The 25,898-nt window shown below is 39.2% G+C and overlaps 1 protein-coding gene across 10 annotated transcripts in view; it reads left to right on the top strand.

The window, feature by feature from the left end:
- IFT88 (intraflagellar transport 88) overlaps positions 1–25,898 on the top strand; it is a 127,132-nt gene that overhangs the window by 81,340 nt on the left and 19,894 nt on the right. For all 10 annotated transcript variants that reach the window (XM_074330134.2, XM_088792717.1, XM_088792714.1 and 7 more), the window contains 5 exons: positions 1,073–1,223; positions 1,729–1,844; positions 14,760–14,812; positions 16,395–16,460; positions 18,619–18,725. In XM_074330134.2, coding sequence (XP_074186235.1) covers positions 1,073–1,223; positions 1,729–1,844; positions 14,760–14,812; positions 16,395–16,460; positions 18,619–18,725 — 493 coding nt within the window. The remainder of the gene's footprint in view (positions 1–1,072; positions 1,224–1,728; positions 1,845–14,759; positions 14,813–16,394; positions 16,461–18,618; positions 18,726–25,898) is intronic.

Below are 25,898 nucleotides of genomic sequence, written 5' to 3'. Positions count from 1 at the left end.
GTTGTTTTTTTCCCCTACCCTTGGTTGGAAGAGCAGAAATCTGTTCATGTTTTTAATGCCTTTGACACTATTTGAAAGACGCTTTAATTTTTCTCCTTATTTTAAAAATAATAAGCTTTGACAACATTGGGAGGAATTAAAATCTTATGTAGGTTTTTAAGTTATCTTGATACATATTTTATACAAATATGTTTGGACAAAAGGATATTATGAAGTGTCCCATTAATAATTTTAAGTCCTAGCTGTTGTACTTTTAGTAGAGTAGATAAAAAGTTTTCTATAAAAATTTTTAGTTTTAGAGCAGGTGGCTTCATAGTTATTCCTGTTAGCCTTTTGTTTTGTCCATTTAATTTCTCTGAAATTGCCAGTGTCATGATATGATAGTGCCCAGTTCATGATGGGTTTGGATCTAGGGAAGTAAATAATATGTTTAAGTTTATTTAATACATTTCCTTATTTTTACATTTTTAGTATGATATCACATTTTTCATCAATAAAAACATAATTATTTTTCAATAAAACTTTGGATTGGAATATTTTTTTATTTCATTGAGACATCTAACATAAAAATAAACAGTAAATGGTTAATAAGCATTGGTGTGAACAAGTTTTCTGAGTGTATGCAGAAGACCTACTAGGCACAAAAGTTATAAAAAAAAGAAGTCCCTATTTGGGGCTTATAATCGAATTAGGGAAAACTCACAGGAAAATACATCAAACTATTCCCTGAATATGTTGAGCATGTTAAGAAGGTAGGATAATGAATACAACATTCAGTCACTTTTATTAAGGACACATTTTGGACAGTGCTCTGAACAAAATGGCAGACTGATAATCCTACTGGAAATCTGGAAGTTGATCGTAGTGGACAGTAATGCAGCGAAAGGAAAGGCTGAGTGTACGTACGGAACAAGAGAGTTGTTCACAGTGCTGCTCGTCGTCAGCGTGGGGAGACTGGAGTAGGTAGTATTAAATAGCTCACTACTATAGGCTAAGGACTGTTTTTATTAGGTTTGCTTTTTGATCAATGAATTCAGAAAAATTGTGTTACCCTTAATTGAAATTGTCCAAGATATGAATTAATGGAAGATCCCAATCAAGCTATTGAGTGGTTAATGCAGCTGATCAGCGTTGTCCCCACCGACTCTCGAGCTCTGTCTAAGCTAGGAGAATTGTACGACAGCGAGGGGGACAAGTCCCAGGCCTTTCAATATTACTACGAGGTGGGTATGCAATCTCACTTCCGTTCTACTTTCTAGCTTTTATGAATTGTTATAAAAAAAAGGCAGCAGACCTTCTAATTTATAAAATTTAGAAATGCTTATGAGCTTTTAAATTTAAAAAAATTTAGAAATGCTTATTGATTTAAAATAAAGCATATGTGGTATATAAAGTTCATTTTTGATTAATTTTAATAAAAGTGAAATAAAAAGTACAAATTCATTTTTCTCTTGAAGCATGATTTTCATCCCTTTTTTATTCTATTACATATTTAATTTGATTCAGACTGCATCCAAAAGATAATTATAGGAGTTGAAAAATGTGTCAAATCTAAAGTTTTCTAAATCTTGTGTAGTTTAAAAATTTTGTAAAGTGCTTACGACAGCTCATGCTTCTTGATTAAGAAATTTCACATCAGATAAACTAATCCATTCAATGGGTAATATGTTCAGGGAGTACACTACACGTTGCCACTGAAATTGTACTGTCGTGTTCTGTGTTTTGCAGTCATACAGGTATTTCCCTTCTAACATCGACGTCATTGAGTGGCTTGGAGCCTACTACATTGATACCCAGTTTTGTGAGAAGGCCATTCAGTACTTTGAAAGAGCTTCTCTCATACAGTAAGTGGCTGTTAGGGCTGTGTCGAACTAAACATGTCCTGTCGGGGTTTATGATCCGTACTGTTAGAATCTGACAGACACATTATGTTCGTGAGCACATATTCGTGAACATTCCATTTTCTTGTATTATATTCCTTTTTTCTTGATCTTTATTGTGACAAATATGTTTCCTTTTTATGCAAAAGTTGTTTTTTCCATTTTTTTTATTAGTTTCAGGTGCACAAGACAAAGTAATACTTAGACGTTTATCATTTCAAAAGTTTTTAAAATATCTTCTTTAAGGTACTTTTTTTTTCTTATTCACATCTCAGCAAACAAGTATTATTTCTTTATGAATCAGAAAATGACTATCTCAGTCCTTGGACAAAATTTTATTTCTGAAATAAGTTTCAATTTATAATTGATATACACTATATATTAAAAATTAAACTTTTAAAGGTGTCTTTAATTTCCTATCAGAATGGTTTGTGCATATATGATTAAAAAATAATTGGAAGAAATGCAAATAAAAACCACAATGAGATACCACCTCACCCCAGTCAGGATGGCTATCATCAATAAATCAACAAACAACAAGTGCTGGCGTGGATGTGGAGAAAAGGGAACGCTGGTGCACTGTTGGTGGGAATGCAGATTGGTGCAGCCACTATGGAAAACAGTTTGGAGGTATCTCAAAAATCTGAAAATGGAACTACCTTATGATCCAGCAATCCCACTGCTAGGTATCTATCCGGAGAAATCCAAAACTCCAATTCAAAAATCTTTATGCACTCCTATGTTTATTGCAGCACTATACACAATAGCCAAGACCTGGAAACAACCGAAATGCCCATCAGTAGATGACTGGATTAAGAAACTGTGGTATATTTATACAATGGAGTATTACGCAGCCATAAAGAAGAAAGAAATCTTACCATTTGCAACAACATGGATGGACCTAGAGAACATTATGCTAAGTGAAATAAGTCAGAAAGAGAAAGACAAATACCATATGATCTCACTTATATGCGGAATCTAAAGAAAAGAATAAGTGAATGAACTAATCAGAGACAGTGTTGGAAACATGGAGGAAAAACAGAGGGTTGCTAGAAGGGCAGGGGGGTGGGGATAAGGGGAAGGTGAGAGGTTTTGAAAAATAGTCGGTAACCACAAGATGGTCATGGGGGTTTGAAAATTAATTTGGGGAATGTACAGAGGGATAGTGGATGGGGGGAGGGGGGTTCACACAGTGTGAGGGATATAAATGATAAACATCTAAGTTTTGCTTTGTCTTGTGCACCTGAAACTAATTAAAAAACAAATAAATAAATTTGGAGAAAAATAATAATAAAATAATTGGAATATAACGTATACTGCTTTGTATTTGGCCAGATTTAATTTTAACATTAAATATGACTTTGAGTCATTTGAATGGTAAAGGAATGCTTAATAATTTGACCTCTGTGTAGAATTTGTATTAGGCAATTAATTTTTATGACAGTTGCTTCACATAAATATTTTGAGAATTATAAAACTAACAAGCATAGGGGGATGGTTTTTAGTTTAATTATGTGCTTGAGACTAAAGCTACATAGGTAACACACTGGAACCTTTCTGTTACACTTGCTGCTAATGCTAAGCCTAGCCGTTAGCTCAGGTAGACCCCTTCCTCCTTTGAGGCGCCATCTGCTTGTTCCAAACGTAACTCCTACATGTGACGTCACATGCGACGTGGTCTAGTTGGTGCTCTTTCTCTCTGTGCCACCAGTAGTCTAGCCTCACAAGTCTCGAACGCCCCAACTTTACTGACTTTTATGTCCTCTGCAGGTTAGCCCCCAAATCTCACCTGACACTGATTATCACCAGCACATTTTTACCAGTAAAGTCTTCCAGTGTAACATCCAGCAGTCTGAACCTAACCTTCCATCTTCCACACCCCTCCTCTGCAGTGTGCCTCTCTTTCGTAAGACTGACACTCCAGTCTCTTGACCTTCTTTTCTCTCGCAGTCTCTCCTTGCGTTGGTTTTGAGCCTGTTCCTTTCAGTGTCTTTAATCGATCACAGCTGTGCTCTTTCTTGCCAACATCCTTGGTTGCTTTTTTTTTTCTCTTGCTTTGCTGCCCCATCCGTCCCCCAAAATGTCATGGGTTAATCCAACCCTTCCTTGGGCTCCTGTACTCAGCCTGGGAAGATCCCTTGGGCGTAGATGATGTGACCAGATGGTCTGAGACCGACTCGAGAGTGTTATGCGAACACTTATCGTCAGTCTGAAGTATTTCTAAATAGCCTCCTCTATTTCCCTCACAGATGCCCTCAGTTTTTCACTCCAGTTTCCCAGGAGATGGAGCCTTTTCTAGGACCTCCCGTAACATCTCCCTGCCCTTGCTTTTTTATAAATTGCTTTCACATGAACCTGGTTTTGCCACCTTCTGTCTGTATGACAGAGACATTGAATATGCGTCGATTACCTATTCACTTCCGGAGCATTTATTTTCTGTATGATACATCTTAATGTCTACTTTTCTCTTTTTTTTATGCTAAGACTTCTGTTTATCGTGTAAGTCTTACACGATAGAAATGTAAGCTCTGTGGAGGTGATGGGGAGGTTGTTTGTTCCATCTGGCTTCGTGAGCAAGTTCTGAAATAAGTGGTGGTGACGGTTATACAACTTTATGGATGTAATTAATGCCACTGAATCGTATACCTGAAAATGGTTAATGTGGAAGACTTTTTGTTCTATCTACTTTGATCATAATTTTAAAATTATTAATGTCATGTACCATAAATTTTTGAATCACATACTTTAACCGGTGAATTATGTTACATGAATTATGTCTCAAAAGGTGCTATCAAATGATACATGCTCTGCGCTCATGTCCAGTTCAGAAACAGGCTAGGTGGACAGGTAATAGTGAGGAGGGTGGTCTCCTGCACAGGTGAGCTGGGAGCGGTGTGAGGGGTGTATAGGAGGCGTCTGGGGTTGGCGGCGTCCCCTTTCTGGGACTGCAGGGCGGTGACCAAGTATTCACTTCATGAGAATTTGTGGAGCTGTGGAGCTTTGTTTTATGTACTTCTCCATGTGTTATACTTCACAATTAAAGATTTCAAAGTCAAAGAAAAAAGACAATATGAGCAAAGAAAGGCAGTGCTCCCCCCGGCCCCAGGGAGCCGTTTGGAAATGTGGGAGCAGGGGCATTTTATGGTCGTTATGATGGATAGGGACGCGCTGTGGGTACCGGGTGGCAGCCACCCAGGATGGAACATTCAGTAATGTGTAGAGGATTTGCACAGCGACTAGTGTCACCTAAAATGCTGGTAGCACCTTTCACCAAACACTGCATGTTAATAGTATGGTTTTGTCACTGAGATGTTATCTGAAAACTCTGCAGTCCTTTCTCTGAGGCTGTTTAGCGAAGAGTGCCAGCCTGGCTGATGCCATTCAGGTAGCTGGAACGGGCTGCGGTAAGGACCTCATTGTTCCAGAAGCCACTCCTCTTTTTATCCTGCAGTTTCATTTTACCCCTCAGACCCCTGGGCGACCTCTGGGGGCGAGGGCAAAGCTGCTTCTCAGGTCCCAGTCTGCCGTCCGATTGCCAATCCGCCTCACCCCTGGTGACTCCAGTTCCCGAGCATTCCTGGTTATTTTCAGGGACAGGTGTGCTGCCCCTCAGTATACCCTCTTGAGCCCTAGAGGCTTACCTGCCTGCCTGACTGAAGGCAGCTCACATCTGCTTCCTCCATCACTTGTCATTTGTATGTGGTTTTGTACGGTTCGTGTTTCATCTGAGATGGAGTTTGATTTTGCTTTTCTTCTCCTCCTTGTTTTTGGGGGTTCATTTCCAGAAAAGACACTGTAGGTAAAAGGTCTTGACTCTGCCATCCTGAAACCAAGCTTGCTTGTCTTTCAGGTGCTTATTCCAAATACAGAGATAATTCTTCCCGGGGACAGTTTTCAAACTGCATCCTCATTGCTTTGTGGAAGTGTAAAATAAGGGATAGCTACAGGGTCTGGTACTGGTACATTCTATGGGGGAGTAACCAGAGACATAGCTCTTAACCTTTCCTGGTCTCAGTTTCCTTTTCGTTTAAGGTGAATGGGTGGAATGAAACATTCCATTGTTCTCTAACTTAAATTCAAGTCACTGCAGATTTAAAACCCTTAAAGCCTTTAGTACAGCTCTATTCATTAGACTGTGCTCGGCACCTTCTAACCAATTGGCTGGGATTGTTTTGGTGCATTATATTAGATCATATGTCTTACATATGCTATCTGTAAAACAGTGCTATTTTCCTTTGCTGTGAGGATTGAGGAGAAAGTAGGCATTCATCCAAGAAATAAATTTGGTGTGTTATTTCTAAACCAGGTTCTGATGGTAAACCCAAAATAAAAGAGACAAGCTAGAACAGTTAGCCTTGTTTTCTGCTTTTATGCAGAACGCTCCTATCCTGAGCTCTCCCCAGTTCCTGAGGGTAGCAGTAGACACAGGAGTTTAATTGTGAAGATTAATAAAATACATTTACCTCATGTCCTCAGTTGTTCCTGTGTTACCTTTATTAGACATGGAAGCTTATCAGCTGTTCTAGCGCATACAATAGTTGATGGCACAGGCCACATCAGTGCCAATGGAAGTAAGCAGTGTCACGGGTCATCCGTACTTATGAGCAATAGGATTCATAATCCAGAATGTCACCCAATCTTTTATTACCATCAAGTCACAGGGCCACTCCAGTGGTCACAAAGATTAATCCGTTTTCCCCAGGAGGCCGTGTGAACACACACACACACACTACTTGACAGCTGTTCCAGTGGCTAGTATCTAAATTTCCCAGCAGGTGGCATTCATGAATTGAGGCTTTCTGGAAGAAGAAAAATGAAGTGGTTATAATAGTAACTAATGTTTATTGTTTACCTATATTGTGTTTATTAACCCTTACAACAACCCTCTGAATAGGTACTATCATCCCCATTTTATAGATGAGGAATCAGAGGCATACGTTTAAATAACTTTAAAGATTTCCAAGCTGAAAATCGCACTCCTAATCTGAAGGAAGGAAATAATGATGATGTGTGCTTGAATATGCATAGGAGAGGCAGTTAGTGAGTGATGGTCACCCCAATGTGTACCAGGCGTCACGCCAGGCCCGGGTACAAAGACGGTGCTCCTCAGGAATTCATAGTTTCACGAGAAACCTAAGTAACACTGCAGTATGGAGAGTGCAGTGCTGGGGACACTGCTGTGCTCAGCCAGCCCATGGATAGTCACATCTGCACGGGAGGTGATGGCGGGTACAGAGATTGGGGTCTACATGTGTGGTGTGTGGGGGACCGTGCTCCTGTCTGGATTTACGGTGGCAGGAACTTTCAGGCAGGGCATGGTGGAAGACAAGTGGGAGAGGCAGAAAACCACCAAAACTGAATGAGCTGCATTAGGATGGTCATGCAGTGGGAGGGCAGGTGATGGCTTTTAAGGAGGGAAATAATATGGTTAGATACGTATGTTATGTAGGTCACAGCACATGGCTGGGTAGGCAGTGCACTTGTGCATAAGTAACTTGCCCAACTTGCAGGGCTCTGATTTAAACCGAGAGCTATCTGATTCTGAAGCTGGTAACCTTGACATCAAACTGAGTAGGAACCAAGACTCCTGTCTTTGAAGCCATCAAGTAAATAGATGGGAGATTCTAGAAAGATGTTAGAAGAGCATTAAATTATTCCCTACTCTTTTATTTCTTCAGATATTGTTTTTCTTATATATATATATTTTTTAATTTTAGGGGAAGTGTGTTTATCCGGGGCCCATCAGCTCCAAGAAATTGTCCTTCAATCTAGTTGTGGAGAGCACAACTCAGATCCAAGTCCAGTCACCATTTTCAATCTTTAGTTGTAGGGGGCACAGCCCACCATCCCATGCAGGAATTGAACCGGCAACTTGCTGTTGAGAGCTCGTGCTCTAATCAACTGAGCCATCCAGCCGCCCCACCGGAAGCTCAGTGGCAGCTCATTGTTTTCAGTCTAGTTGTGGAGGGTGTGGCTCACTGGCCCATGTGGGAATTGAACCGGCAACCCTGTTGTTCAGAGCTTGCACTCTAACCAACTGAGCCTACCGGATGCCCCTCTTAGATTTTTTTTTTTATTGGGGTGATAATTGTTAGTAAAATTACATAGATTTCAGGTGTACAATTCTGTATTACATCATCTATAAATCCCATTGTGTGTTCACCACCCAGAGTCAGTTCTCCTTCCATCACCATATATTTGATCCCCCTTACCCTCATCTCCCACCCCCCACCCCCGCACCCCCCTTACCCTCTGGTAACCACTAAACTATTGTCTGTGTCTGTGAGTTTTTGTTTCTCATTTGTTTGTCTTGTTCTTTTGTTGTTTTTGGTTTATATACCACATATCAGTGAAATAATGTGGTTCTCTGCTTTTTCTGTCTGACTTATTTTGCTTAAAATCATACTCTCAAGATCCATCCATGTTGTCACAAATGTTCCTATATCATCTTTTCTTACCACCAAATAGTATTCCATTGTGTATACATACCACAACTTCTTTATCCATTCATCTATCGAAGGACATTTTGGTTTCCATGTCTTGGCCACCGTAAACAAAGCTGCAATGAACATTGGAGCACACGTGTCTTTATCTGTAAATGTTTTCAGATTTTTTTGGTAGATACCCAGGAGAGGGATTGCTGGGTCATATGGTAATTCTATTCGTAATTTTTTGAGGAACCTCCACACTGCCTTCCATAGCGGCTGCACCAGTCTGCATTCCCACCAACAGTGTATGAGGATTCCTTTTTCTCCACAGCCTCTCCAACACTTGTTACTATTTGTCTTGTTGATGATAGCCATTCTCACTGGGGTGAGGTGATATCTCATTGTGGTTTTGATTTGCATTTATCTGTTGATTAGTGATGTTGAGCGTTTTTTCATATGTCTATTTGCCATTTGTATATCCTCTTTGGAGAAATGTCTCTTCAGGTCCTCTGCCCATTTTTCAATTAGATTGTTTGTTTTTTTGTTGTTGAGTTTCATGAGTTCCTTGTATATTTTGGATATTAGCCCCTTATCGGAGGCACTGTTTGCAGAAATCTTCTCCCATTCAGTTGGTTGCCTCTTTATTTTGTCGATGGTTTCTTCTGCTGTGCAGAAGCTTTTAAATTTCATATAGTCCCATTCGTTTATTTTAGCTTTTACTTCCATTGCCTTTGGAGTCAAATTCATAAAATGCTCGTTGAATGCAAGGTCCATAAGTTTAGTACCTATGTTTTCTTCTATACAGTTTATTGTGTCAGGTCTTATGCTTAAGTCTTTGATCCATTTTGAATTAATTTTGGTACATGGTGACAGATAGCAGTCCAGTTTCATTCTTTTGCATGTGGCTATCCAATTCTCCCAGCACCATCTTAAGATTTCTTTGGCTATTCGGGCTCTTTTGTGGTTCCAAACAAATCTGATGATTTTTTGTTCTATTTCTTTAAAAAATGACATTGGGATTTTGATGGGGATTGCATTAAATCTGTATATTGCTTTGGGTAATATGGCCATTTTAACTATGTTGATTCTTCCAATCCATGAGCATGGAATGTCTTTCCTTTTCTTGGTGTCTTCTTCAATTTCTTTCAAAAATGTCTTATAGTTTTCAGCATGTAGGTCTTTCACATCCTTGGTTAAGTTTATTCCTAGGTATTTTATTCTTTTTGCTGCAATTGCAAAAGGAATTGTTTTTTGTATTTCTTTTTCTGAGATTTCATTGTTAGTATATAGGAAAGCAATGGACTTTTGTGCGTTGATTTTGTAGCCAGCAACTTTACTGTATTCGTTGATTGTTTCTAATAGCTTTTTGGTGGAGTCTTTAGGGTTTTCTATGTATAGCATCATGTCATCTGCAAAGAGTGACAATTTAACTTCTTCATTCCCAATTTGGATGCCTTTTATTTCTTTCTCTTGTCTGATTGCTCTGGCAAGGACTTCCAACACTATGTTGAAAAGCAGAGGTGATAGGGGACATCCCTGTCGTGTTCCTGAACGTAGAGCAAAGGGCTTCAGTTTTTCACCATTAATTATGAGATTAGCTGAGGGCTTGTCATATATGGCCTTTATTATGTTAAGGTATTTTCCTTCTATACCTATTTTATTAAGTGTTTTAATCATAAATGGATGTTGTATCTTGTCAGATGCTTTTTCTGCATCAATTGATATAATCATATGATTTTTGTCCTTTATTTTGTTTATGTGATGTATCACATTGATGGATTTGTGGATGTTGAACCATCCTTGTGCCCCGGGGATGAACCCCACTTGGTCGTGATGAATAATCTTTTTAATGCATTGTTGTATTCGATTTGCTAGAATTTTGTTTAGGTTTTTTGCATCTATATTCATCAGAGATATTGGTCTGTAGTTTTCTTTTTTTGTGTTGTCCTTACCAGGTTTTGTTATCAGGGTAATGTTCGCCTCATAAAATGAGTTAGGGAGTACTGCCTCTTCTTCAATTTTTTGGAAGAGTTTGAGCAGAATTGGTATTAGATCGTCTTTGAAGGTTTGGTAGAATTCACTAATGAAGCCATCTGGTCCCGGACTTTTGCTTTTGGGAAGGTTTTGGATGACTGATTCAATTTCGTTACTGGTGATCGGTCTGTTTAGATTTTCCAGTTCTTCATGGTTCAGCCTTGGAAGGCTATATGTTTCTAAGAACTTGCCCATTTCTTCTAGGTTATTGAATTTGGTGGCATATAGTCCTTCATAGTATTCTTGGATGATCCTTTGTATTTCTGTGGTGTCTGGGATAACTTCCCCTTTTTCATTTCTGATTTTGTTAATTAGTATCTTCTCTCTCTTTATTTTAACGAGTCTAGCCAAGCGTTTGTCAATTTTGTTAATCTTTTCAAAGAATCAGCTCTTTGTCACATTAATTTTTTCTATTGTCTTTTTGTTCTCTATTTCATTTAGTTCTGCTCTGATTTTTGTTATTTCCTTTCTTCTGCTGACCTTGGGTTTCACTTGTTCTTCTTTTTCTAGTTCTTTAAGGGGTAACATGAGGTTATTTATTTGGGATTTTTCTTGTTTCTTGAGATAGGCCTGTAATGAGATAAATTTCCCTCTTAAAACTGCTTTCGCTGCATCCCAAAAATTTTGGTAGGATGTATTTTCATTGTCATTTGTTTCTATGTATCTTTTGATCTCTCCTCTAATTTCTTCTTTGACCCAGTCGTTCTTTAAAGGTATGTTGTTTAATCTCCATGTATTTGTGTTTTTTGCTGCTTTCTTTTTGCAGTTGATATCCAATTTCAAAGCCTTGTGATCAGAGAATATGCTTGGTATGATTTCAATCTTCTTAAATTTGTTGAGACTGATTTTATGTCCCAATATATGGTCTATCCTTGAGAATGTTCCATGTACACTAGAAAAGAATGTATAGTCTGATGTTTTAGGATGAAGTGCTCTATATATGTCAGTTATGTCCATTTCATCTAATGTGTCAGTTAGGGCTGCTATTTTGTTATTTATTTTCTGTTTGGATGATCTATCCATAGCTGTCAATGGTGTATTTAAGTCCCCTAGTATAATTGTGTTTTGGTCAGTTTCTCCCTTAGTTCTGTTAGTAGTTGCTTGGTATATTTCGGTGCTCCCTGATTGGGGGCATAAATATTGATGACTGTTATGTCTTCTTGTTTTATAGTCCCCTTTACCATTATGAAATGTCCATCTTTGTCTCTTGTTATCTTTTCCACCCTGAAGTCTGTTTCATCTGATATCATTATGGCTACACCTGATTTTCTCTGGGTACCATTTGCTTGGAGTGTCAATTTCCACCCTTTCACTTTGAGTCTATGCTTGTCCTTGTAGCTGAGATGTGTCTCTTGGAGGCAGCATATGGTTGGGTTTAGTTTTTTGATCCAATCTGCTACTCTGTGCCTTTTTATTGGTGAGTTCAGTCCATTTACATTTAGGGTGATTATTGATATGTGAGGATTTCCTGTCATTCTATCTTTAGTTTTCTGGTAAGGCTGTGTCTCCATTGTTTCTTTGCCTTTTTGTTGTTGTCTATTATTTCTGCGTGGTGGTATTCTATGATGTTTCCCTCTGTTTCTTCTTTTATTACAGTATATATTTCAGTTCTGGATTTTTTGTGTGTGGTTACCCTTAAGTTTATGTAAAAGAAAATTTGATATTTAGAGTATTCCATTTTATTCAGCACGCTTACTTTCCCCATTCCCATATTCCGGTTCAGGCCTTTACTCTCCCCCTTTTTGTTTTGGTTGCCACAGATTGTCCCTGTTGATGGTGGTCGAATAACCTCCTTTAGAATTTCTTGTAGTGCAGGTCGTGTATTAGAAAATTCCCTCAGCTTCTGTATGTCTGGAAAGGTCTTTATTCCTCCTTCATATCTAAAGGATATCTTTGCTGGATATATTATTGTTGGCTCATGATTTCTCTCTTTCAATAGTTTGAATATTTGGTTCCATTCCCTGCTGGCTTGTAGAGTTTCTGCTGAAAAATCTGATGATAATCTAATGGGCTTTCCTTTGTAGGTTACCGTCTTCTTTTCCCTGGCTGCCTTGAGGATTCTTTCTTTGTCGTTGATTTTAGACAGCTTCAATACAATGTGCTTTGGAGAAGGCCTGTTGGGATTGAGGTAACTAGGTGTTCTATTTGCTTCTTGGATTCGAGGGTCCAGTTCTGTCCACAAGTTTGGGAAGTTCTCATCGACAATTTGTTTGAATATATTCTCTGTTCCCTTCTCTCTTTCTTCTCCTTCTGTTATGCCCATTATTCTTATATTGCTCTTTCTGATGGAGTCAGAAAGTTCTTGTAGAGTTCTTTCATTTCTTTTAAGTCTCAAGTCTCTTTCTTCTTCCGTCTGTGTAATTTCCAGGTTTCTGTCTTTGATGTCACTGATTCTTTCCTCCATCTGGTCAACTCTACTACCTAAGCTGGTTATTTCATTCTTAATTTCTTCTATTGAGTTCTTAATCTCCAGAAATTCTATTTGGTTCTTTTTTAAAATTTTAATCTCTTTCATAAAATGTTTATGTTGTTCTTTCATTGTGTTTCTGAGTTCATTAAACTGCCTTTCTGGGTTTTCTTGCATCTCGTTGAGTTTTTTCAGAACTGCAATCTTGAATTCTCTGTCATTTAAGTCACATATTTCTATATCTTTAAGTTCCTTTTCTGGAGACTTTTCACTTTCTTTCTGAGCTGTCTTGTTGCCTTGGTTATTCATGGCAATTACTGATTTAGTATTTCTCTTCCTAGACATCTACAGGAGTGGCTTCTGCAACAGGTTGATAGGAAGAGGTCTTTCTTTTGTTTTCCAGTACTTGTTGGTAGAATGTTTTATTTTCTCTCTGACTGCACCCTTTTTTTTTTCTCTCACACGGTAGTGCTATGTTTTCTCTGCACTAGTCCAGCTTCTCACCCAATGGGGTGATTCCCTGGGAGACGGGCTACTCCTCTGTTAATAGTTCACCTGGGTCACAGGGCGCAGTGTCCCGGTGGGTATGCGGAGAGCTTTTGATGTTCCAAAGCTCTTCTAGCTCCAGAGTCAGAGCCCGTATGTTTCAGCAGTTCTGTTTACTCCTGCAGGGATCCGCCCAGATAGGTGGGGTCAGGGGTGGGGTGAGTTGTGAGTGGTGGCCCAGAGCAATGGCGGTGACCACCACCACAGCCGGTCCTGCTTCCACGGCTCCCTCCTGTTTGCCGGAACTAGTTGGGCTGCGAATCTGTGTCTGCGGTCCACAGTTCTCAGAACAGGAAATATTCTGTTCTTTTGATCTGACACTGCTACTGTTCTGTTTCTAGCACCGGCAGGTGGGGGCGGGGCGAGCTCTGGGAGGGGAGGGAGGGGGCGGCTAGTCTCAGTGCCTGAGGCTTCTGTTCTCTGCTCGGCAGTGCGGGCTTAAACCACCATTTTCAGCCTTTTTCCCTCAGTCTTTTCTCAGAGGTCTCTGCCGTGAGCATTGGGTTCAGCCGTGTTATATGCTGCCCCCTCAGCCCTGTGGGCCATAAGCGGAGCCCTAGCAGTCCGAGTTCTTCCCTCTCCCGCAGCTGCGGTAGTTCCGGGAAGCAGCGAGCTCGGCGCACTGAGCTGGGTCTGCGTCCTGCACCCGCGGCTCCGTCTCCGCTCTTGTCCCTTCCCTCCTCCCCAGCTCGCGCGAATCTCCCACCTGTAGGTGATTTCAGTCGGTAGTCGGCCTCTTCGTCTTGCCTGTCTGCTGTGCAGGGAGTCCTTTGTGGGGTTTTTGTTGTTCGATTCGTTGTAAGTTCCAGGGGAACTTTACAGAGGCTCACCTCACTCCGCCATTTTGATGATGTCCGCCCTCTTAGATATTTTTAATAGCAGTCTTTAGAAATCCTTCTGGATGGTTATTTATTTTAGAAAATAAATTCATTTTTAACACGTTGCGTACGGATCACGAGAATCTTCATGAGGGATTTAAACCCGGCCGTACGCAACGTGTTAAGGGGGGAAAAAGGATGAAGAGAATTATTTTTACCCTCTCTTTAGTTGAAGCCTAATTGCTCAAATACAAGGTCAAAAATTGGGTGCTGAATTTGCAAGCCTAAGCCTGAATTCTAAGCCTTAGGTTCTAAGCCTAAGTATAAGATTATGGCTAAGGTGATGATAATGTTTAAAATAGAATGCAGTCGTCTTTAACCAAACAGTTTAAGTGGTTCTCATAAAAATATCTAAATGAAGGTGTGAACTAGATTGAAGGACTTTTAAATTTAAATTTCCTAATCTAAATATGACAGATACCCTAGTAATGAAGGAAATGGTACAAATGCTATTTTCAATAATGCAGATGACCTAATCAAAGGTAAAAAGTAGTTGGAAGATAGTATAGATCTGTAACTTTATAAAACCCACTGTCACAGATCATTTGTCTAATCTCTAATTTCATGTCATTTGTTTCTTTTATAGGCCCACACAGGTGAAATGGAAGCTGATGGTAGCTAGTTGTTTTAGAAGAAGTGGTAAATACTTTCATTTTATTAATTTTTAATATATTTTGCTTCTTTCTGTCTTTAAGGTAATTGTGCATAGAATGTGTTTCAATTTCATATATTTGTTTACTAAAACATTAACTTGATAACTATGCATACATATTTGAAGCATATATGAAAAACATAATAATTACTACGCAGGAAAAAGTTATGCTTAGAAAGCAAGTCTTAGTCATGTATTCTCACACCATGGTTAAAAACGGATTTATTATTTCTCAAAGTTAACATGTAATCATTTTTAAAGTTAGCCACATAAAATAGGCATCCTGTACATATCAATTTATATTTCTGTTGTCTATCACCTCATTCTAAATGTCCTTGTGTGTTCTGCCACGTTAATGAGCCTGTCCCAACCTGTGAAGCCTGAGGAAAGTCCAGGACTGGAACAGCTGGGGCTGTTTTGATACCTAAATGTCACTAGACATGTTCGTTTCTGTTTTCAGCAACCGCTTTTCTTATGTCCTGCACTGCTGACACCCGTCCTTCAGGGTAGTGTTGTTAATAGTTTTGGTCTAACGGAAGTGAACACTGTTAAAATACTAGAGATTAAAGCAGGGAGATAAGTGTTAACAAATGTGTTATCCCTTTTGTAGAGCATACAAATGACGCACGAAAAGCAATTCTTCAATCTAAGGCAGCACTGATGTGAAAGTATTAACTGTGTTCTTGCCCAGTGGCGGTTCTTTCTTGATCTCTGTGAGCCCCCTCAGAATGGTGTCCGAATACACACTCAGTGTTGTCCTGAAATCATCGAGAGGGTTGATCTTTAGTGTGACTGTATGTCCTATCAGATAATGTCCAACGTAGTTATACTGTATACATTATTTCTCTTAGCTGAGTTCTGAATTGCCTGTTCATTTAATGTCAGTCACATGTAGAGTGAATATGTATGAGGTGTTCTGAATAATTTAAACACATAAACCGTTTTGAGTTATTGAAGGGTGGGTTGGAAGAGAAGCTAATATCTATGGAGAACCTGCTGTGTGCTAGCTGCTTCCTATCTCCATTTCTTAATTCTCACAGCGACTCTGAGGTTAGCATAGCCACGCCTAGTGAGGCCCTAACAGATTCATAACTTGTTCACTGAGATTTTAGCCAAACTCATTGACCCCAAATTCTTTTTTCCTATTCTTTGCTGCTGCATGAAACTAAATTATTTTATTGCTAAACAAAATATTTTGTGTAAACATTTTAATGTTTCAAAATGAAAACTACAAAAAAGTTATTTTTCATCTTTTCCAACTAAGTGAATGGCATTAAAATTATTATTGACGGATCTTAATTTTTTGCCACTAACATAGTTAAGAAATAAAACTAAATCTTAACCATCACCCATTTCCTTCCACTCTAACTCTTTTCAGATTTATTTTATCTCTACATTTTCTTCCAGAAGTTAATTAAGAATTGTTGTGTATGCTTGTGGCAAACGTGAAAATCTTCCTGCTAAACCAATTAAATGGTGCCAGTATATTGGATTAAAATTAATATTTTGCTGAATCCTATTAATTTCTATAATCTGCTAGTGTGTTTTTTCCCTCTCTTTTATTTGTAGGTAACTACCAAAAAGCATTAGATACTTATAAAGACATTCACAGAAAATTTCCAGAAAATGTCGAATGTAAGTAAGATTACACTTTGTAACTTTAAAAGTATAGGTGCTCACATTTTATGTCTTAATATATAATAATTACATTTGCTACAATGGTTGTATACATAGATGACAGCCTATAATTTGTGGGACATGTGTTTAAATATGAGTTTATAGAATCAGAGAATTTGACTATACAAGTCAAATTTTTATAGAATTTTTATAGAATTTAACTATTGATGGATTTAAGCATACTATTGAATTCTCTTCTGTATTCAGTGGAAAACAGTCTGTATTCCCCATCTCACAGTGGATTTGATGCAGCTTAAAGTAGCAATGTGAAGTGCTACAACAATGACGACAAATCAAGATCAAGAAAAACACTACATAGCCATAGTCAGATGCCACGTATTCTTACTAAACAGGATATTTGGCCCTGAATAGCCCTGCGGCTAAAGTGAAGAGAAAATAAAGTCTGCTGTGTAGTCTTGACTGTTTATGAGGGCATAAAAGCAGTGTCTTGGGAACAAGAAACATTTTTTTCAGCTTTGGAGTCATTCACGTTGAGATGCTGAGATGGTAGGGAAGGTCACTGGAAGGTGCAGCAGCTGCTTCCTTAACAGCATCCCTACAGCAAATAAAACAACGTGTGAAGAGACTGTGTGTAGTCTGTCCTTTGGTGACAGTGAACCCAACGCAGGAGGTGCTGCATGTTCCCTCCTTGGCTGTTTCCTCTGTAAAAGCTCCACAGCAGGTGGATCGGAGCCAGGCCTTGCTGGTGGCTTAGGAGCAGGGAGTGTCCCAGTGCCAGTCAGGAAACAGGCTCCTTGGGGAGCCTGTCAACCTTTTAAAGCACAGATTTCTAGCCCTGCCTACAGAGGTTCTCATTAGGTTCGCAGTAGACCCAGATATCTAATTTTTCCTGTTTCTTCTTTGAAAGCTTTTTATTTGATTCTTAGTGTCAGTCACATTAGGGAACTGGTGCTTTAGAGATTAAATGAGATAAATGAGATAAAGCAATGACATCTTTTTGTGAAAATGGAGCAACCCAAAAGTCAGTGAGGCAAAAGCCCGCTCCACTGATGCTGGGACTGGGCCACGCGGCTGTAGGAGGCCGGCCTGTGGGCTACAGGTGTGTTAGCAGCATCCTACGTTCTGAACAGGAACGTCCCAGGTGCTGCCAGGTGTCCCCGGGGCAGAATTGCTGTCTGGGAGAACTGCTGCTGTAGCTCTCCCAAGCAAGCCTAAATTTCTTTGTTTCTTGAGAGTTTAAGATTCATTCTAAAAATGAAATGAACTATTACTGTGCCACAGGGACTGTCCAAGATGACTCTGGCCTGGATCCTTTCTAAACAAATGTCATCAGTAGTCCACCTTCACTATAGTCAGGAAAAATATTGGCACCCATGGAAGGGCTTGTTTTGAGCAGGGTATTTTTCTGGTAAACCCAACAGAAGAATTTAGTCTTAAAAATATTCTTCATTTATCAAAAATTGACCTGCTTTGTGGAGTTACAGATGACATACTAAATTTCAGAGGATATCTAGCAAAGACAATGATTTTTATTTTACATTAACTATTCCTGAGCCACTCTTTCTGAAGATGGGTAGGTAAGAGGAATAGTTGTGTGTTGTTTGTAGAAATTATAGTTACCTTCTTATTATAAATTATTAATGTATACATAGGCAATTTATATGCTAATGTGTGACATTTGAAGTTATTTTACTACTGTTACTTTCCAATACCTTAATGGTCATGAATAGGTCATTTATTTACAAATTCGTATGGTGTGACTACTGTATTGTTACACAGCACTGTTTTAGCACTTTGGATGCAGCAGAAAACAAAACAGATGAAAATACTTATTCAATCCCAACACACAAATACTGACTATGTCAGAGGAAAAGCAGACATGGAGATAAAGGATATGGGACGGGCTCTGATTACAGCTGGTGTGGTCTCTCCTGTGGGCCGGGCAGTAGATGAGTCCCTTGAAACGCCTACTAGGATGTCCGTCCTCCCCGGGCAGGAGAGTATAAGCCGTAGTCGTTTTCAGGAGAGAAACAAACACTATCAGTGATCAGTGAGCATCGTTCCTACCTTTGTCCCTGAAGAGAGAGGTTATTGATTTGTTGTACTTTAAACATTATGCACAAATGCTTTTCTGAATATATTCTTCACACTTTAGGTCTGCGTTTCTTGGTTCGTCTCTGCACAGATATTGGGTTAAAAGAAGTTCAAGAGTATGCAACAAAACTCAAGAGATTGGAAAAAATGAAAGAAATAAGGGAACAGGTATCTCATATGGGTCAAACGTACTATCTGTTAATTTCCAAAATGTCAGCCTTCTGTAGCTCAGCTGAGAGATGTCAGGACTTCTGTCAGTAAAATGAAGTGGAAAGCTTTTTCTGATCTGGCATAAAAGGCAAAAGAATAACTGACATCCTAGTTTTAGGATAAAATTCTGTCTAAAGCAAGTTAACAATAGGAGAAAGTGCAATAGATTCAGGGTAGCCTTTAGTGGATAGTACTAATAGACAAATAATTGTAATTTTCCACAATACAAAATAATTCATTATGTTTAGTTTTAACTTTTAGACTTAATGAATAGGTTAACTTATAGACTTAATTTTAATTGGAGAGTCCTGTGGCCCATGGAAACTAAAAGGCAATTACTTGTATACAACATAGTACTTTTTTATTCTATAGTAGAGCATGGCTCTGAGAATCATATTAATATACATGGAAGCATTTTAAGTTTATTTCTGTGTTCCATACAGTATGTGGAATAACAGTGTTCTTGTTTTTATTTCTTTAAAAGAATAATTTATTCTAAGTGTGAGCCTAGAATATTTAAAAGTTTAGCATTATGTTTCAGTGTCTGCCTTTCATAGAAAATATATTCTTTTAGCTTAGACTATTTCAAGAATTTAATTATCTTGGGTAATTAAATCTAAATTCCATATTTGCTTTCAAAATGTGGTTATCTTGTTTTTGATTTGAAGAGGTGATCTAATTGTTTAGTCTTTTTTAAAGTATCATGACATAGATTTTTACCTTAAAAATCCTTAAATTATCAAGTTGGTATTGAAATGCCATGCTAGGGTATGTAGTTAAAACCTGCTATGAAGACCAATTTAATAACATATACCAGTTGCTAATTAAATTATGTAACCCATGAGAAACCTTTTAAAATGTAAACAGGTATAAATGGAAGTTCAAATTATCATAATTGTTATCATAATCACTATTAAATTTCTTTCATTAAGAAGAATTGAAAGGTAGTATGTACAGAGGGTGCCAAAAAAATGTATACACATTTTAAGAAAGAAAAATTGTATTAAAATTGTAATACTCAATATATACCAATAACAAAAGATGAATACAAGTCACATTTGACTTCTGCAATTACAAGAGGTGCTCAAAGTGGTTACCATCGGTGTCCAGACACTTCTGATTATGATGAACTACTGCTTGAGCAACGTTGACTGAAGTGTCCGCTTGTATACATTTGTTTGGCACTCACGGTATTATTTATATATAAATATTAGGTTGGTGCAAAGTAATTGTGGTTTTTGCAGTTACTTTTAACCTTTTAAACTGCAATTACTTTTGCACCAACTTAGTATATATATATATATATATATATATATATATATATATATATACTGTATATATATGTATAAAACATCCTTTAGAACTCAAGATTAGTTGTTATGTGTATGTGAAGTTACCTAGTATAGAATCATGGATTCCATGGAAAGAGTTAAATTCTTTAAGACTTCATAAGTTTAAGCATCAGTACTCTTAAGTAAATTATTCAACAGTGAACACAAAACTAATAGAAATTGTGAATTGTATGTAATATACTTAATTGCGACTTATAATCGTAAACAGAAAAATTGGTACGGGCATCGCCCCCTCTGCTTTAGTAGACGTCCAGTGTTGATCTTTCTGAATAATTCTTGGGGATTTCCTCACAGCTGGTTCACAGGGATCTGAATTCAAGCTTTCTTAGGGACTCCTGGGAAATGAACTTGAAGGGCAAAGGCTATAATATTCCCCCTTTACAGAGATTCAGAATGACTCACATACAGTTTTCTTGTAGTTTACCACTTAATTTTCCCATTTACAGAGCGGTGTCTTAGGTTGGGCCATTATTAATACCATCCTCTCTCTTTGATCATTACAAGACCTCACCTTGCATTTGCTTCCTCTGCCCCTTTCTACTTTCCTTTATTGCTTTTTGTCTATGGTGTTAAATTCTTTTTTTTCATCTGACTGACTACTGTGGACTAATATTCATATGGACTACTGAATTTACTATTATAAATGGATCTATGAATGGCATTGAAACTGCCTTTCCTTTGTAATTACTACTCAGCCACTTGGTTCCTCTTCCATCAAAATATTGATATATTCATTGAATATTGTCAACTTTTGCCTGTTTCTCTCATAAACCTGACCTCTAATCCTTATATTGTACTTAGGCAAATAATTCCCCAATGGCTTAAGAACTGACACATTCAGATTATGCAGTGTTTATCTTACCTATTCACCCAAATTAGTAATGTCTCCTGTGCGTGAGCAGTGCCTCTGGGTGGCATGTCACCACTGGTCTCATTGGAATCTGTGTAAACCCGATGTCATTTAGGTGTCTTCTTTCGTCATAGCTTCTCCTTAATATCTTTCCTTCCAGCATTGCTATTCCTTAATCTTTAGCGTTAGAGTCACAGTCCTCGTCCACAAAGCACTGTCTTTTCAATTTCCTTGAAATCAATTTTCTTATTATTCTTCAGTCCTTCTCATTACATCTTATGTCAGTGAAATGTTTTCCTGATGTTTTATCTCTTATGTTTTGCTTATAAACACAAAATGGAGGGGGAAAGTTAGTGGAGAAGAAAGGCCCCAGGAAGAAGAAAAGAGGGTAAAGAGAAAGAATCTCATGAATCTGAGAGCCAAGTTCTCAGTAATTGTCATGTCCATGTCCGTTTGTCTTTTTAGGTTGTGACCCCATGAGGCAGGGCACTCTCTCCTGGCTTGTGGGGCACAGAAAACTCTACTAGTTACAACACAAGATGTAATAAAGGAACTTCTGAATTAAGATGCTCTCCGTTTCTAAATTTGAACTTCAAATTTCTTGTTACTTTTCTCTGTTTCTTGTTTAGAATCTGTCCCAATACAGACTTAACATTTTTCCTATGTAATTAGAATTTCTTCATAAATCATTGGTAATGCTTGCTGTACTGATGTATTTTTATTTCTTCAAATATTTCCACTTTGTTAGACAATCAAGTGTCTTTTCTATAGTTGGTAACTTTATACATCAAATTTTGGGGTGTCTCTTGCTGAAGCACTGCTGGCCTCTGTGGTTATTTGTGGGGGAGCTCTTTCGTGTGGCTGAATGAGAAGTCTTGTGAAACAGTCGTGTGAGTGAAACCAGGGATGCCGCAGGTGATCACAGTGAGCCTTTACCTGGAGCTGCTAAGAGGACGCAGGGTTGACTCCCCGTTGTTACCCCTTTCTTCCCTCTGGAAGGTGCTGACAGTGGCAGCACTTTGGCGGCAGGAAGGGACAGAAGGAAAGAGCCTGATAACCTCCTGAATGCGGTCAGCAGTCTTCATGTTTCTGGCTAGTTTTCCCTTTAATTCCACGTTAGTGCACCTGCTTAACTAGACGTGCCTGACAACGGCTGACATTACTGCTTACATGTAAGTGCAGGCGCTGTTCTGAGCACTTCATGTGTGTACACACGGTGATTATCGCAGTAGTCCTCTGCTGTGGTGTGGTGGGGTTAGTACTGGTTTTTATGGGTGAGAAGACTGAACCCCATCATGGCAAAGAAACTCTGCAGGTCACACAGCCCGTGGGGGCAGACCTGGATTCAAGCCCAGGCTTCTAACACTCAGGAATAGCAGTAGAGGCAGAGGGCAGTGTGAGTAATCATTTTCAGATGTACACAGTCCTTACTTGTTACCAGCAAGCTGGTAATTTGTACCATGAATTAGGTGAAAATGCACCTTGTCATCAGCTCACCATAATTTGGTTAGGAGTTAGGGTCTCAAAACAGAGCTATCAGGTGTGGCCTGTGGGCCGGCAGAGCTTCACAATCTCCTAGCACGTCTTAGAATTATAGATGCTTGGGCCCCACCCTGGACCCACCCAAGCCCTGGGCCAGAATTAAACTTCTGAATGTGGAGTCCAAGAACTTGTGTATGAGGTTTTTTTGCTTTTTTTTTTTTTTTTTTTTTTATTGGGGAAGGGGAACAGGACTTTTATTGGGGAACAGTGTGTACTTCCAGGCCTTTTTTCCAAGTCAAGTTGTTGTCCTTTCAATCTTAGTTGTGGAAGGTGCCATTCAGCTTCAAGTTGTTGTCCTTTCAGTCTTAGTTGTGGAGGGTGCAGCTCAGCTCCAGGGCCAGTTGCCGTTTTTCTAGTTGCAGGGGGCACAGCCCACAATCCCTTGCGGGAGTCGAACCGGCAACCTTGTGGTTGAGAGGATGCGCTCCAACCAACTGAGCCATCCGGGAGCTCAGCAGCAGCTCAGCACAAGGTGCCGTGTTCAATCTTAGTTGCAGGGGGCGTTGCCCACCATCCCTTGCGGGACTCGAGGAATTGAACTGGCAACCTTGTGGTTGAGAGCCCACTGGCCCATGTGGGAATCGAACTGGCAGCCTTTGGAGTTAGGAGCATGGAGCTCTAACCGCCTGAGCCACCGGGCCAGCCCTGTGTATGAGTTTTTTAAACGAGTTCTCTGGGTAATTTTCATATTCACTCAAGTCTGAGAAGTGCTAATGCACATTTTATGGTTCTGTAGTGTCACCTTACAAATGATGAAATGCCAACTCAGGATGTGGAATCTGATTTTAGGGGGAAAGTAGACATAAAATAAATCAGGCCATGGATTTCAAAAAAAAAAAAAAGTTTAAAAATGGAAAAGGATTTGTGTAGACCTAAGAAAGAAAGATTGATTTAGGTTAATGTGATTCAGGATAATGTGTCTCCCTGAGCCTCTAACCCAGGGGTGTCCAAACTTTTTTCAACGTTTATGCAGTAAAATACACAAACAGCCGGGCCACTCACTTGAGGTGAAGTACGTATTGCCTCACCTGGTTTATTTAAGTAAACTAAATATATTTTTGGAATTTGCTGCGGGCCAATTAACAATGGATTCCGGGCCGCAGTTGGCCTGCGGGCCGCAGTTTGGACACCCCTGCAAGTCTAACCCCTGTTTTAAGGTGTTGGAGCTACAAATTTGTTCATATGGAGTGATTTCTCAGGGAAACCTGTCATCTTCTGGAGCTCTGATGGAACAGAAGACTCTTCTCTCCTTCACGTTTGGGGACCACATTCCAAGTGAGAAGCAAGCAAGCCTGCACGTACATGTGCACTAGTGCCACACGAAGCCACTCCAGGCAAGAGTCACTGTGGACACTGGGAGACCTGAGGCAGTGCTGCTTTTAAGAGATGTTTTGCCTTTCTGTCAAACTTGACTGTATGTCTGCAGAAGAGCAAAATGAGAAGAGCAGGAATTGAAGACTGAGTATGCTAAATATGAAAAGAGAAAAATATCAGCCAAGATTCCAAAGAGAATTAGAGAACAAAACAAAAGTATTAGGGGGCAAAAAAAAAAAAAAAAAATGGGTAAGGAAATAATTTACAAAATACAGGAAGGTTTCATTGCTAGTCCAAAGATGGAAGGATATTAATCATTCATTTTTGAAATCAAATTTCTAAAATATTCAAATAGATAAATTCTGTCCTATATTTGCTATTCTCCCCCCCAAAAGAAATCAGCAACCAATTTCAAGAAATGCTTTCTTTTGTCCAAATTTCACAAAATATGTGACATTCAAAACTAATATAAAATGTAGCTGGTATTTATCCTCAAACTTCGAGTTATTACCAAAAAAAAGAAAAAGTGAAAATAAGTATACAATCTATTAGAGCAGAAACCCTTTTGGTTATATTTCTTAAAAGGAAACAATTCAGTAATAAGATCGCATAAAGGCATAGCTTTAAAACTGACTTACAGAAAAAATGCAAAACTTTACAAGTTCATGTATGTAATGAAAGTTGCAAGAATGTCTTGCACATTGTATGCACTATCATATTTACAAAGTTTAACAAAAATGCTGCAGAAAATATATATCGTCAATATGAAATTCATGGTGATTTGGGCATTGGGTGCACGTCCCAGGGTAAGAATCTCAGGCACTTCCTTTGTTCAAGGCCATGGACGTCCTGCGTTCTGCACTGCCTTGTACCAGCCCTCACTCCTGCTGTCAGGAAGCATTACAACTGTCTGCTATGCGCTGAGTTGGCCCCATGCTCACTGGGCAGGTAGCACAGGAGCCTGAGGTGAACACCAGCATCTCAGTCACACAGCTCAGAGGCGTGTGGCCTGCGAGGGCTCAGGTCGTGCTGAGGCGCTGGTGTTTGTAGTTTGGTACGGAAACCGTGGGGAGAGGTGTGCTTCGAGGTCTGCAGGCAGGAAGCTGTAGCCGTCGTATCCCTGGACTCTGGAGTTGGAGTCACAAAGAAGCATCTTAAATTCTGTTTTCTCTTGAATTTGAAGTCAGGGCCAATCTTCTTAAGAATCCATAACTAGATAACAAGTAACTGCTCCCAATTCTCTTGGACAAAACTCTGTCTTACAGAATAAAAGCAAGTATGGTGGGTGGGACCCTGGCCTTCTCTCCCAGCTTGAGCAGCTTGATCACTGCCCCGCTCTGTGACCCAGAAGGGACGTTTATCCTTTGTGGGCCTTGTTCTCATTAGCTGTAAAGCGGAGGTAGTGTTTAGATGAGTACTTCTCAAACTGTCTGTGGTGACATTAATTTTTTCCTGATCTGTCATTCACATCACTAGGAAAATTATCATGTACTTGGAAAGCGAGAGCTTTGTCAGCCCTCGCCCTGGAGCTCTGTCTCACCACATCTGGGGCAGGGATGGTGACGGTGCGTGGGCTGGTATGTTTTGGGCCCACGCTGAGTGGTCCTGCTGTACGCGATGGATGAGGAGACACCAACAGTAGAGGAGTGCAGACCACTTGTGGGCATGTGTTCACATGGATGCGGATATAAAGGGAAAATGTTTCTTGCTCCCAATGCTTGTTTATCTCATTTGTCCCGTTATTTTCTTTGTACCTACTTTGCTCCTCTCTGTATCCTCTCTCATTTTTTTTTTTTAATGGAATGGTACCATTTTTTTCAGAATAGGAATGCCATCTTTTTCCCATATTATTAAAAAAATAAATGTTCTTTTAAAAATTCAGGTAGGTTATTTTTGTAAGTAATATTTTAACTCAAAAAAGTATAAAGAAAGAAGTGGAACCACCCATCCTAACACTCTGAAGTCACTGTCAACGTTTTGGATGTATCTTCCCAGGCGTTTCAAAGATCTACAAGCATAGACAGATACGTATATTTTTCAATGGGACTTTGTTTCAAAAATGGAATTTTTACA

This window comes from Rhinolophus sinicus, chromosome 16 (genome assembly GCF_057876585.1).
Source record: "Rhinolophus sinicus isolate RSI-liver-muscle chromosome 16, RSI-T2T, whole genome shotgun sequence".
In the NCBI taxonomy this organism is placed as follows: Eukaryota; Metazoa; Chordata; class Mammalia; order Chiroptera; family Rhinolophidae; genus Rhinolophus; species Rhinolophus sinicus.
This window is presented reverse-complemented; position numbering and strand designations above follow the sequence as displayed.